This window comes from Alosa alosa, chromosome 19 (assembly GCF_017589495.1).
Source record: "Alosa alosa isolate M-15738 ecotype Scorff River chromosome 19, AALO_Geno_1.1, whole genome shotgun sequence".
Lineage (NCBI taxonomy): Eukaryota > Metazoa > Chordata > Actinopteri > Clupeiformes > Clupeidae > Alosa > Alosa alosa.
The window spans coordinates 13,885,161-13,899,462 of NC_063207.1; the positions used below are offsets into that span (position 1 = coordinate 13,885,161).

The 14,302-nt window shown below is 40.1% G+C and overlaps 1 protein-coding gene across 3 annotated transcripts; it reads right to left on the reverse strand.

Moving 5' to 3' along the window:
• Positions 1-1,821: 1,821 nt before the first annotated feature.
• On the reverse strand, positions 1,822-11,139 carry khdrbs1a (KH domain containing, RNA binding, signal transduction associated 1a). Of its 3 annotated transcripts, XR_007191836.1 has the most exons (10): positions 10,762-11,139; positions 9,438-9,559; positions 9,212-9,328; positions 8,959-9,105; positions 8,712-8,857; positions 8,294-8,576; positions 6,428-6,501; positions 6,252-6,322; positions 5,952-6,124; positions 1,822-3,863 (listed from the first exon to the last, which is right to left on the reverse strand). XR_007191836.1 is itself a non-coding variant. In XM_048227951.1 (9 exons), exons 1-9 carry the CDS (start codon positions 10,898-10,900, stop codon positions 6,012-6,014), a joined length of 1,200 nt encoding a protein of 399 aa, XP_048083908.1. In that variant the 5' UTR covers positions 10,901-11,139; the 3' UTR covers positions 5,084-6,011. The 3 variants fall into 3 exon arrangements, 2 of the variants coding, with proteins under 2 accessions (XP_048083908.1, XP_048083907.1); XM_048227951.1 differs by lacking the exon at positions 1,822-3,863 and having other exon boundaries at positions 5,084-6,124; positions 6,264-6,322; XM_048227950.1 differs by lacking the exon at positions 1,822-3,863 and having other exon boundaries at positions 5,084-6,124.
• Between the last annotated feature and the right edge of the window lie 3,163 nt (positions 11,140-14,302).

The window sequence follows — 14,302 nt, forward strand, 5'->3', positions numbered from 1 at the left end:
CAATAAATGTCATCCACTCTACAGCACTATTAAAAAGCAAAAGAGCTTGATCAGCTGGAGACTTCTCACTGCCATGCACAACTGAAAGGCTGAGGAAGTCATTTGTCCCCAGGGCCATTGAACTGTTCAATGCTTCACTAAAGGGAAGAGGAGATAGACTTCTCTGCATAGTCTGTCTGCCTCTTCACCCTCTCCATGTTTGAATACTGACTGCCCTAGACTACTTTTTGCACCTTCACCATGACACTCTGTGAAAAAGAAGTCCTCTCCTTTTCCCCATGACAAACTTTTGGAAAAACTGCCTTGTGCCACACTTCTATGGACTGCAGCCAAACACTCACCTGCACTCAATTCCAGGTTTATGGCTTTTGTTTCGTGTGTATGTGTCTGTATTGAGGTGTTGATTTTTAACTGTGATTGGGTTAATGGTAAAGACCACCCCCACCCTCCCTATAATGGTTTAGCCCAGACCTAATTGGGTAATTGCCTAGCCGATTTAAAGGCAGGCTTATTTCACACAGGAGAGACACACAAGACAGGAGACAACAGAAGATGGAGGGAAGAGCTGGAGATCCAGAGACTCAGGGAAGTTTAGAGTTAGAAAGTAAATTGAAGTTTATGTTAACCTTGCTTGCTGTGAGGCAAGGGTATAAAGTATGGTCCAGAGTTGTGCAAGGTCGCCTTGTTTGGATCGGGAGCCTAGAAAGTCTTTAAAATTGTTGCCTAGTTTAATGGCGAGTTCAAATGTTCACTTGAAGATGCATACTGAAGATCTCTGGATTTTTATGTCTGGATTCCTGCTGTGCTTCCTCCTGGTTTGTGGACTAAATAAATATATTTTTGTATGGAAGCTGCTGTCTCCTGCCTTTCCCTCAACACCACCTAATCCAGTGGCGCACCTCCCTAAACATGGGGTGGTCGCCGCGGTACCTCACACACTCACTCTCGAACACCTCACCGTGCACACAGAACTACAAGCCAGTCCTGGCCCAGTTACTGCAAGCGTCTCATGCTTGATCACCCTCAAGCACACTGTGGATTTTTTAATTTATATAGTATATTTAGTATTAAGTTGTTAGTTTTTCTTATCTTCTAATGTCTATTGTGCAGTGGAGTTTTGTTATATGTTTATACTTAGATTTACCATTTCTGCTGTAAGTGCATGTTGTGTGTGATGTCTGTATGCTACAGAGACCTTGAATTTCCCCTTGGGGATCAATAAAGTATCTATCGACAGGTCTGCATTTGGAACTATTTAAAACTTAAAAACCAGACAAAGCAACACCTTTTCATGCAATGAAAGGCAAATAGGCAACTAATTTTCTTGAAGTACACCAAGTGGCCTATTTCGACACAACATACAAGGGAGATTGGTACAGCCAGAGTGGGTACAGTCCCACAACCAATACAAAAATGAAATGCTTGCGGCAGATTTGCAGCAAACTTATGGGTGATGTGTCAGTTCACTAGAAAATACTGCCAGATGTTTGTTCACCGCTAGAGGCAAACTTCCAGTAATGTTCTGGCAACAATGAAGTTTGCCATTAGTGGCAACTGTTCATCAATGGTTTGCCACCACCTTTAACCAATAATTGCAAACTGTTCTCCAAAACCTGAAATTTCTGTAAGGGATGTCTTGCAGTCCTGTAGATACACAATAATGACGATATAAAATATCAATATCATAGTTTGGTTTGGCAATAAGTCATAATAGATAACATGCACAATAAAATCCTCTTAAAGACATGAAAACTGGAAATTATGTCTTTACAACATGGCCACAATACAAGCAAGGCAAAAAAGTTCCACACAACAAAATAGTCGATTTAGTCATTTATTTAATAAAAAGGCAATTTCTTGGTGTATTCTCAAAATGAAAAGCATACAATTGAATATCAACTGGAGGACCAGGTTGCTTCTAAAAAAGGTAAGGAAGAGAAGTTAATTATTCCACATATAAATACATATACATAAAACTTCAAAAACTTCAGTGGTCAGTCTGAGCTCTACTGACTAACAGACTAAATGTCTATCAAATATCTTGTTCAACCCAATATTATTACTGGTGTGTGCACAACAATAGGGGGATTCAACTTGATGCAACAGCCTGCAGCAGTCTTAAGCTTACTGCAAAATGTGATTATTTTTGAGATTGGTACATTTTCAACCAGTCATAGTTGAAAATGTATCAGAATCACAGAAAATAATCACATTAAGCAGTCAGCTTAAGACGTCTGCAAGTGGCTACATGAAGTCGAATCCCCCTGATTCCTAATGTCAATACCACCCCCCAAAAAAAGTTTCATGCTGAAGTCATTTTATAATTATCAAGACATTGATTAAGCCCAAGATTCTTAAACATTTTGGTTCTGAGGGAGGGACAATTTCAGGGGACCCCCTCAAAATCGTAACAATTAAGCAAGGGCTATTTGTATTGCGTAGTTGTGGCCAGGTTCACTATTCCGGGTTCTTACAGGTGTAACTTGGGTCTTTTGTCAACTTCGGATTTTGCATCATTTGACTAAATTACACTTCTCCACATTCAGTTACCTAGCTGCAAAATAAGCCAAGCTAAGCAGCAAAGGAACCACTGTATCCCATTGTGAACAATTTTCCAATGTTTGACTGTTTAATGCGCTACCACTTGAAGGTAAAGATAAAGATGACCAACTTCCTGTTTGCATTCAGCAAAGTCAACTTTCAAGGTGACAAACATTTATTGGATGGCCACTCACTGCTCCTCACTACCTCAGGTTTTTAGTCACATAGCTAGTTTTAGGTCCATCTTGGACAGCTATGATATTATGGCTTATAACAGGGTTCCTACACATTTTGCATTTGAAAATTCCATACTTTGGTTGATCTTTCTGACCATATTCTTAACATTGTGGCCACTTATGGTTTGGGATAACACGGTGAAAACAAAGGTATTAAACAACTGAAGTGAATTAAAAATGACACTTAATATTAGTCCATTTAGCTGGGTCATTTTTAGTTGTATCTTGACGATGGGGACTGACAGTTATGCTACACAACAGTAGGAATGGTTCATTATGGCCCGAGTGAAGTGATTAGTACTGCAAATGCAATAGTCTGGAAACACAAATATTTCTCCATACCCTTGTTTCTTTTTTCCCATACTTATCCAGACCTGGAAATTACCAAAATCAAATTCCATACTTTTCCAGGTTTTCCATACTGCGTAGGAACCCTGTTATAATCAAATTCTCAATGGAGAAAATTAATGGTATTTATACTTTCTGAAACAAGTCTGCAGGTAGTCAATGTTGAGCTCTATACCAAGCTGTTAGTCATGAATTTCACCACTCTGACGTGACTTCACAATCAAAAAGATCAGATAGCCTGATCCAAAACTTGGGAAACCTCAAGTATGTGCCATTCAAACTATGACATGGCAAGCAACGCTGTTATGTCAATAAAATGTATGTTGTCAAATTTCTTGTTGTGGAATAATTGAAAGGGAGAAATAGAGACGAGCCACAAGGTAATAAAAAGTTTGGCTGTTGTTCGTTGTGGTAAACCATATACTATCCCCTAACAGTGTACAAGAGGAAGACCTGACATTTGATATCATGCCAGTACATTAGCCAATTTTAATGTGCAAGTTAGTGAGGGGGCTGGGCTGAAGAAATCACTATATAAAGTCCGGCCACAAAAACAACCTCTGCCCTTGGCTACACACATACCTATCTGCCACCAATTCCAACACCATTCATCTCAAATCATACCTTACCTCAAAGATCACGAGGTGGTAATGTATACCAACCCCTGCCTGCTACCTACCTGTGGCCTGTTATCCTGAGGCCTGGCTGAGAATTACGGCTCACTGCCTGCAGATAGCCCTAAAGAAAGAACACAAAATCTATGAGCAATAGCCCATACATCTTAGAATGTGCTGCAAGAGGCTACAGGAACGACCTACATCCAACTTGTTTTAAGCAATAATTGTTTTAATTAACCAATATTGTTTGATATATAATAAATAAAACCTGACAATGTTAACTATATAGTCTGTAACTATCATTAATCTTTATAAATTTGGTCATGACTGACCTACTTTTTTTTTTCCAAGCAAGAGTTGAATTTGTACATTCTAACTGTAGTTGGAACTCTAGTTGCAATTTTGTTTTGGCTAATGTTACTCACTCTCTTAATGTCAACAGTTTTGATGGTGCAAGAAACTAGTGGTTTTTTTTATACTTACATGTATGGGAACCAAAGAATGTAAAGACAGTGCCAGCAAGCACTACTGAGGTAGATTTGGGGTTTAGTTTACCTTTGGTTTGCGGCGAGTTCTAGGTTTTTTGCCTCCTCTCCTTTGCACTTTATAATGCAGCCAGCAAGTCTTTGCATCAAACTCAAGTACAAGTCTGCAGGTCTGAATTACGTCGACAGAGGGGGTGTAAAATCTCACACACTGCAAATACAGGTCTTTGGTGCGAGATCATGATTACTCTCCTAATGACACCATGTGAGAATCAAGTTTTGTGGCATTATCTAAACAAAACATTTGAGCAATTGGAAATTATTTAGAGATGCATAAACTTTTTCAGACAAAAAGAAACCTTTACAAACATTTGTTTGGCTGCCTCTGTTCTAGCAGACATTTTTGCACTTGGATTTGCAGAAAACTGTGCATAAACCTTTATAAATCTTTGCAGTCATCAGGACTCATAGAACCAGCACATCTTTGAACATTAAAATCTAAGTGCATAATAAAATATAAAAATACATCTTATCTTTTAAGGGATGTCCTACTGTCTCCTCCGGCAACTATGTACACTTTGTTTTGTAGAAAGAAATTTACATTTCTCCTCAACACATTTAAAATTGACATGCAAGTCAATAAGGGTTTATACACAATTTATGGACAGTTAACAATTAATTTGATGTTTCTTTTAAGAGAACAGACAATGTTAAGACTCATCATTCGGATGTCATAATTCTGCATGCAAAGTTTGTATTTTAAAAACCTAGAACAGTTTTCTTTTGAACATCATTTTAGGTTAGTTCGATATATTTTCATTTAAAGGTCACAAGTGAAAGAAAAATACCAACTTTGTTCGAAGGAAAAGAACTAGTTTATTGACATACTGCAGCAAAACAGGTCATATTTAGTCACCTATTTAGACAAGCTTACACAAGTATTTCTCAACGCTTAATAAAGACGGACAAGCTATGTACAGTTGACAATCTATAGATTAGCCAGATGCTGAATACATGCTATTAGGTCTGCTGCAGTCTCAGTTGGATGAGCCCGAGAAGATTCTACTCAAGCGTCAGAAAGACATCCCTCATTAAGTGTATCTATTGAAATTTTTACATAGATAAGGAGCCCTGCATACCTTGGGCTGACATTAACAAAGGCTCTATGCTAATTAAGGACAGTTTGATTTTTTTTGTTTGGAGAAAACAAAAAATTGTATTGTTAGAACATTCAGTAGATACAGGTTTTGAAACATTTCAAATTGAACTGAACGACTTGAATGATCGCTATATGGACAGCAGTATATTGAGTTTTCCTTCATCCTGAGTTGTCTTCTTTCTTTTTTGTAGCCGTTTACAGTTTTTGATCATAAAATATAGTGGCGGCAAATGTTTTTGATTGTTTTTTTTTGTTTTGTGGTGTTTATTATAAAAAAAAGGGGGGAAAATCCTAAAAAGGGGAAACATCATAAAAATACCAAACACAAAGTGACCGTGACAATCCAAACCACAATGCTCACAGGGCATTTCAAGCAGGCCATTTTACCCATACAGATGATGCAGTATAAAAAAAAAAAAAAAAGGCAAGCAGGGGGTTGACAACTAAATTAATTAAAATCAAACAGTGCAGTCCTGGCTATGACAGTCCCTTTTAACAGTTACAGGGACATGTATTCCTCTCGATCAAAAGCACAGAAAAGAGGATGGAAAAGGTGAAAAATTACTTTGAGTCGTTAAAAAGGAGTTAGAACTCGATGCGGTTGCCCGGGAAACTGGCTCAGCGATCAGAAAGGCCGTGCGTACGGATGTGCCCGAGGGGCATTCTTATTCTGTCGGGGAGCGGCTGCTTTACCACCCTGGCCTGCCGCCCATCCACCTTCCCCCCAGTCATCCTCAGCTGTGAGAAAGAGAAAGAGAGAGAAAGAGAAAGAGAAAGAGAGAGTTGAAACACAGCACTGATCATAGATAAAAGCTGAACTTTTTTTTATATCGAATTGCTATACATATTTGGAACAGATAATTACATTTACCCATACCATAGGACTCATACGTCTCCTGTGCCTCTCCATGCCCATAGTCATAGTATTCAGTCTCTCTGTGGAGACAAACGGTGTTGCAGTTACATGCAATTTGCATTTTCACAATAATAGCTCAGAAAGCAACTATTACATAGCAGGGACAAGATGGAGCAGAAACTTACGCTTGGGGAGGCTGACTGTAGTGGCTGTAGTCATACCCTTCGTAAGAGCCTTCGGGGTAGGTTTCATCGTATGACTAAAAAGGAAACCGCAAGCATGTTACCATCAGCGCTTTTTACAACCACAGGGCTTAAAGGAGAATTCCGGTGTGATATTGACCTAAAGTGTGTTTCCAAAATCTGCTAGCCGATGCTACCAACAGCTTTTTCAATGGTGGTGCTTCGGCATCGGGCTAGCCATGCAAATAAATCACTGCTTTACACCATTTACGAGGCTCAATGCATCTCCACACTTCATTGGTAGACTTCCGAGGGTCCTGACATTTAAAACGAGACATTGAGAACTTCGAAAAAGCACTGGTAGTTTACTTACAAGACTATTTTATACAGACAGTATCTTCACGAAGTTTAGTGTTTGCAGCCATCTTGAATTTAGTCGAGCGACGAGTAAGAATGAACAGGTATGATAAGTAGCAGCAACTGGAATCCATGCATTTCCACGGAATTATTTTGGAATCTGATCCCTTATCATACCTGTTCAGTCTTACTCGCTCAACTTATCGTGACTAAATTTAAGATGGCTGCAAACGCTAAACTTCGCGAAGATACGGTCTGTATAAATAGTCTTGCAACAGTGATTTATTTGCATGGCTAGCCCGATGCCGAAGCACCACCATTGAAAAAGCTGTTGGTAGCATCGGCTAACTAGCGCCAGATTTTGGAGTGCAGGGGACAAGCCGAGATGGGCTATGAGACATACGTTAACACTCGGTATCACGTTTCAACACACTTCAGGTCAATATCAAACCGGAATTCTCCTTTAAAGCAATAAAAAGTCTGTCATGTTCAGACATTTATGAGTAGGTCATATATACTGTAGTCTCATTGCCCATTTTCAAATCTAAAGCATACCAGATCACGCCTGAATTCAGGCACGGTCCCTGAACACTAAGCCCTGCAAAGTTTTCAGGAAGTTCGCGAAAACACGCGAGAAACACACGAAGACATGCATTTCCGCCATAACTCGGAAGCGATGCGAGCCTTAGTTTTGCACAAATTGAAGCAGAAATACACCAAATGTTGAAAAAAAAGTGTAAAAAAAAAAAAAAAAGAAAAAAAATAAAAAAATTTCACGTGTGATGAAGTCTTGGGTCTGTTATTCAGCTATTCTGATTCTGAAGGAGAATATCTGCCTTTTGGAGAATATGATCGATCGTCTATTGACTGATGGTCACGGAGCGTCTGTGAATGGAGGTGCGTCTTTTGACAGTGTCCACTAAGCATACCATGCTTATTTCGACCCTCTGCCCAACATAGCTGGAGGTGCCAGTGACAGTAGTGATGTGTCCGTAATGGACATGGTATAGACAGCAGGGGTTGTAAAAATAGGGCTCTGAAGAACTTCAAAGTCACCCGCGATATGGAACAGATTTGACCAGGCTACTTTATTGTATAGTAGCATAGGGTTTGTGATTATAGTAATAGTTTACTATTGTTGGTTTACATGTGACCGTTTTCCTGTTCATTTGTTATGTCGGTGAAATCACAAAAAAAGAAAGTAAAACTGCTCAAATATGTTCAACATCTAGTATTTACTGAAATGTGCATCTCACGGTGGTTGCCATCCAGTGACGTCATAATATGCAAATTAGATGAGTAAATTTACCCCCTTCATAAACTTCTGGTCATACTCAATGATAAGAGGTAAATTACGATCCATCGTTAATTAAAACGCTCATTCCAAACACAATATCAATAGCTATATTTGTCGACTCCACGTTAATGATTGACTAGCGAACATTTGGCTAAATCGGTTCAAAACCCTGCTTATAATACAGCAACTCATCTTCATGTTACAGTATAACTCACATATTCCTCATAGGACTCGGGGGCTGCTGGATGCTGGTGCTGATGTTGAGGCTGGTGCTGTTGCTGGTGGTGCTGGTGAGAGAGTGCTGAGGAAGGCAGCATCCTCTGGGGAGGGGGTGCAGAGGGCCTTGCCCGTGTGGCGGCGCCCCCTCTGCCTGGGGGTGCAGTGGGTGGAGGTCCACCTCTGCCAGCGGGAGCCCCCCTCACGGCTCCACCTCGACCAGGACCTCCTCGCTGTGCACCACCACGGGGACCTGCTCCACGTGGAGGCATGCCGCGACCCCTGGAAGTCAAGAAGGACAAACAATATAAGTCATTAAAGTTAAGTGTGAGATGGGAGTTAATGCAAGAGACTTAACACTCATTAAGATTCTAAGTGTGAGAAATGGTCGAAATAGTGGCAGAGTCTGACACCAACCTTTGCACAGACATAGGGGGTGGTGGGGCTCCTCTCCCCCTGCCTGGTGGTCCGCCACGGCCTCTGCCTCCTTGGTCCTGAGAGCCATTAATGTAGCCGCCTATGTCCATGTACGGCTCCTGGTGGATGTCCTCAAGATTATCAACCTGATCAGAGAAAAGCAGATGTAACCAGTTATGTCAGATCATAGCAAAACAAACATATAACAGGTTAATAAGTAAGATACCACAAATATTCTAAGACTTACAGGAACCAAGAACTTCTTCACTTCCTCCATAGCATGGGCCATGCGCAGGTATGCCTCAGGAATCGGAGCGTACACCTCAATGAACACATGCAGCTCCATGGCCAGATGGGCATATTTGGGCTCTCCACCCTTCCTAAGCTCTTCCTCCTGGGAGGCAGAACACAATGATTTAACAACCACAGCCATTCCTTATGAAAAGGTTTTATACAGTCGGTATGGAAATACATCATAGGTTTTAGAAAGAGACCATTACCTTGTTCTTATCCCTCATGGATCCTCTGCCCAGAACAGATATCTTTGCCCCTGTGTCCTCCTGTAGTCGTTTGATGGTGTTCCCCTGTGGTCCCAAGATCTTCCCAACAAAGTTAAACTGGGTGGGGTAAAGGATAAAAGAGGATGAGAAAACAAATCTCACAAAAAAAAAAAAAACCAAATTCAAACAAGTTATCTACTGAGCCGAATTTAAGAGATGCACTTACACGTGGGTACTGCTTTACAGGAATCAACACCCTCTCCTTCACCCTCACATTCTTTGTGCTGAAGAGGTCCAAGTAGGTCTCTGCTTCTTTCTTGGGTTCTCCTTTCTGGATCCTTTCAATTTCTGTAGAAGAGACCATTGTTGGCTTAATTTATGAACGACAATAATTAATGCTCCTTTCTTTTGCGGACTCTTGCATTATCCAATCAAGGTATTAATGGGTACTAATTAAGTTAAACTAATTACCTCAAAGCAGTCGACATTTTCCATAAAACATAAAAAAAAAATTACAAACATTGATGCTTTTTTTTTAAACGGGCAGACCCGGGTTTTAAATAAGACCAGAGTAATACCAATGACCATCTCATTCATCGTCTTCCCGTTACATCCCCACGTACCAGCTGTGGCATCATGATAAAAAAAATGTTTCGATTGTCTTCAATCGTCACAGTAAATAAAATCGCAACCTTTTTGTACCAAAACATGTGATATTTTCGAAATTTTTTACTCTGGTATTGAATGCTTCAGACTAATTAAACATGATGTCTAGGATGTACGTTATGGACAAAGAAAAATGCGCGATACAACTATCCTTAGCAGGCCAGGTGGCGCACGAGGCCGCAGTAAGGCATAAGGAGGCTGACTTTAGCAATGTAACATTACCTTTAAAAAGAGGACCTTGGAATTAACGTTAACAGTTAACACAAGCATTAAAAGCTAACGTTAACTACATGTAGCACCCATTCAGACGATGTACAAATGCTAATCTTAGCAAAGGGTAATCTTAGCAAACGCTAATGACGGTGTTGTCATTAACACTGGCTCAACACAAAACTAGGCCATAACCAAAAACGCCAGCTTTTTAGTTGCATTAATGTCGGTCATAGGACTATAACAATATAATATGGGTATTTTACACATTCTCAACCAAAAGTCGCATCACACTTCAGGAAATGATAGCTCGCTAACGTATCCGGTAACGTTAGCTCCAACAAAAGCCAAGACCGAAATCTAACGTTATCAAATGGTTGGCGCTAAAATGTAACAATTGGAACGATAATCTACAATCTTTGGACAGCATACAACAAAGTCATTCACAGCCACTGCGACAGTCATGACGTTGTTCCACACATACACAATTGCCACATAAGGATGCTAACGTTAATGAACGCGTGGTTAGAATTCAAGATTGGATAGCCGCAAAAACAGGGTTTCGTTTGTAGCTAGCCATCGTTAGCTCGCTAACGTTAGCATTTGCCATGCGACTGGGCCTACTTTGCCATGCTTCAAAGCCGATAGAAGGCGGTGAATTAACTGTAAATTACCTTCATTTAGAAGCTTCATTGCGTGAGTAAACGATGCATCAAGACTATCTTTCTCAGCTAGAAGCTCTGGAAGGTATTTGCTGTCGTCCTCCATTTTAGGCTTTTTAGCTTTGCGATTATCCTTTGGTGTGGTATCCATTTTGATCTGGTATTAACGTCTGTTGAAACGAAAGCAATTTCCCTGCACAATATAATACACACGTCTGGTCGAACTTGATCCTTTGTCTTTATCTATCACTGGTTGTGAAATATCTCTCTACTTTCAGGTTTTGTTTTCGCGTCCGAAAGTTAACATTAATAGCAGTTTTCTGAGAGGCTGGAGAAGACCCAGAGAAGACCGACCAGATATAAAACCTAGACGGATGTGAAGTCACGGCACACGTTTCATGCTCCACCCCTCTGGCTCCACCCATCTAAAGTTTAAAAATCCTCGTTGGGTGGGCTCGGTGGGCTGTCACCGCTGTTACCCGTTTTAAACTGTCTTTTTTCTTTTACTGTTTAGGCCTACTTTACGTAGCATATACGTAGCCCTACACACCGCCGCCGACTTGAGCTGCAAAAGATACAGGAAATCATTAATTTTCAATAAAAGCCGGCTTCTCTCAGCTGCAAGAAGTGGCAAATCACAGGTTGTCATGTTGTTCATCTATTAGGCTACCCACTGCACCATGCGTGCTTCAAATAAAGAAAAAAAAAATAGGCAAGTCGAATTTTGCCTCTCCTTTTGTAGTGTAGTAGTTCTAGGCCTACACAGTTTGTTTCCAGTGACTTTATTTGTAGATTTGCGTTTCCTGCCTTTAAGACAGTTAAGCCTTGTGTAGCCTAGGCCTAGTTAGCATGTGATCATGGCATAGCCTACTGCTAGCCTGGAAATCGCGAGAACTGTGGATTCCCAGGGTAGCCTACTGCCTCTCACACAAGAAGTCCAAGCTTGAGTTACCATTATCACCCTGGCAATTTGGCTGATTTGGAGTTCCTGTCATTTTTGTTTAATTTTTGAAGACTCAGCCTACATCTTCATTCCTGTTTTTTTTTTTTTGTTTATTCTAACAATAATTTTGAACCTGAATTTATCCATTGTTCAGATTGCTTTATGTGGGTAAACAACTGGGCACGTTTTGTGGTGATATATTCTAGTTAAACATTTTACTCTATTCACCCAGTATCTAAGAAGAGAGTCCAAGCACTCCAGAAGGCATACAGTAAAAAAAATACATAGGGCCCCATATTATTAGTCTATCCCAAAGAGGTTGCTGTCTTCTGTTGTGGATGTTAATTCTTGTGGCATTTTCATTATTTCCCAATTACACTGTTTTGACATATAAGGAAATTCACTCAAAAACAATTTCAAAGGAAATAAGCACATATCAAAATGAACAGATTAGATTAAACTTTAGTAGGCCTATCATTGTGCAGAGTACAAGTACAAAGATAACGAAATGCAGTTTGCGTTTAACCAGCAGAAGTGCAAAACAAGCAGAAAAGTGCAATGTGATACAGAGTATAGACAGACATAGACAGTTCAATAAATATAGTGCAGTAGTATACAGTTGATTTACAGAAGGTGGTATCGAGTAATATAAATTAAATGTAAATATGTGCAGTGTATTAGCAGTTCCCTTAGAGCAGAATAAATATGGCTATGTAATGTGAACAATGTAGGAAAAACATGTACAGATAATGTGCAATGTAGCAGTAGGCCTAATAGTATAATAGTTGTAGAGTAATATAGATACAGTGTATGCAGTGTAACAGAATATAATATAAGAAAACAGAATAAATATGGATATGAATACAAAGCAGATGTAGGCCTACAATGTATTCTCAAGAAAAACATTCACGGATTTGGTTTGTCATGCAGTTGTGTGAAATGGGCTATCAGGCTTGAATAGGCCAAATGGTCTGCTCATCACAGGAACAATGACAGGGCAAACCCTTTAGTGTTACAATGTAATTTGGGTCAGACAGTGCATAGAAAACAAGTTTCAGCTATCAGGGAGGACCCTGAATGGGCTATTAAGAACCATCTAAAACCAGGGTGTCAGACATAGACAGTGGGTCGGATTTATTTGAACGAAACCTTGTGGGGGCTGTCATGGCTATTCTCGTGGTCATTATCATTTTTGTATGGGTATCAGTTGTTGTTTAATGACACACTCCTTTTCTACACCCACTTATAGGCAAACAAGGCACATAGGTTTATCATGTACTACGGCTCTTTCTATCTTGAAATACCCTACCTACCATGTCTCTTTTTTACCAGCATAGAGTATATGGCTATGCCAATATAATGTAATTGTCGGTGGGGCAAACCACCTTTTTCCCTTTCTGCATCTTCCTTTCTGAGGATGATTTGTAGTGCTGGGTTTAATTGTTTATCATTAAACCTGATATGTTCTAAAACAATGCCAGAACAGGCATTAGATATCATGAACACACTCACTTTTATTCGTTGTGTATAGCTCAGCAGATTCTCTGTCTATGTCCAGATTGCTCTCAGATTGCTCTCTTGTGATTTTAAAAATACAAATGTGTATGGATATGTCATTCAGTCATATGCAACTCATGGTCAGGACTCATGTTAAATACATTCCGATCTGTACAAGGCCTTTGTTTACCAGGGCAGATGTCTGCTCACCCAACTCAAGACACCTCACAATATACCTGCACAGTCTTGTGGTTCTCTAGCTGTGCATACATCTGTGCTCTGTACCTTCACCTATTAAGACTTCCCCACCGTGGGTCATGGAGAAGGAGGTGTGGGGGAGGGGTCATTTCAAAGTGTGACTGGAGAAAGAGGTGTTGTCCTGCAGGACAGCTGGAGCTGCCCATGATGTAGACAATGCAGGTGGAGCTCGCGCAGTCATGTGGCAGGCATCACACAGGCATGTGTGTGAGGGCAAAGTCCTTTCAGGCAAGTCCCTACACTCTGCGGCCATATTGTAATGCTTTTTGGGCACTTATGCGCATGCGCAAGGCTTTACAACAGCAACCTTGCTCCAGCGGCACATGATTGGCACGATGTATACACAACACACCACATGATTGGCACAATGTATTCACATGTCGAATTTATTGCCGTGGAAGGGGTGGGATATGTGTAGACAACTGCCATATTGGTGTTACAAACTAAACCCATGCATTTCTATTGAGAATTTTTTGAGTGCTGTGTCTAGAAAGTCTCTGGTGAGGGCAGGTGAAGAGGAAGCTGCTGAGAGTGACCTGACATTACTTAACTAATTTGCTGTAAAAATACACATAAATTAAATCTGAAAGATTACAGATATTATGTGTGCATTCATTCAAGTTCACATGTAATAATGTCACAAGTGTTCCCTTGCTCTTTTCTCAATAACAAGTTACTTATGAGGAAACAGTAATGGAAACACCAGTGACAATTTCATGAAAAAATGCATTTTACAAAATGGCTACTATAGGGAATGAAACATGTTGTCAGACTCACAAATTCAATCCACTTGTATTTGATTTTCTGTCATTTCCCTAGTATCCCCATTTGCAAAGACGTATATATACTCTGCAT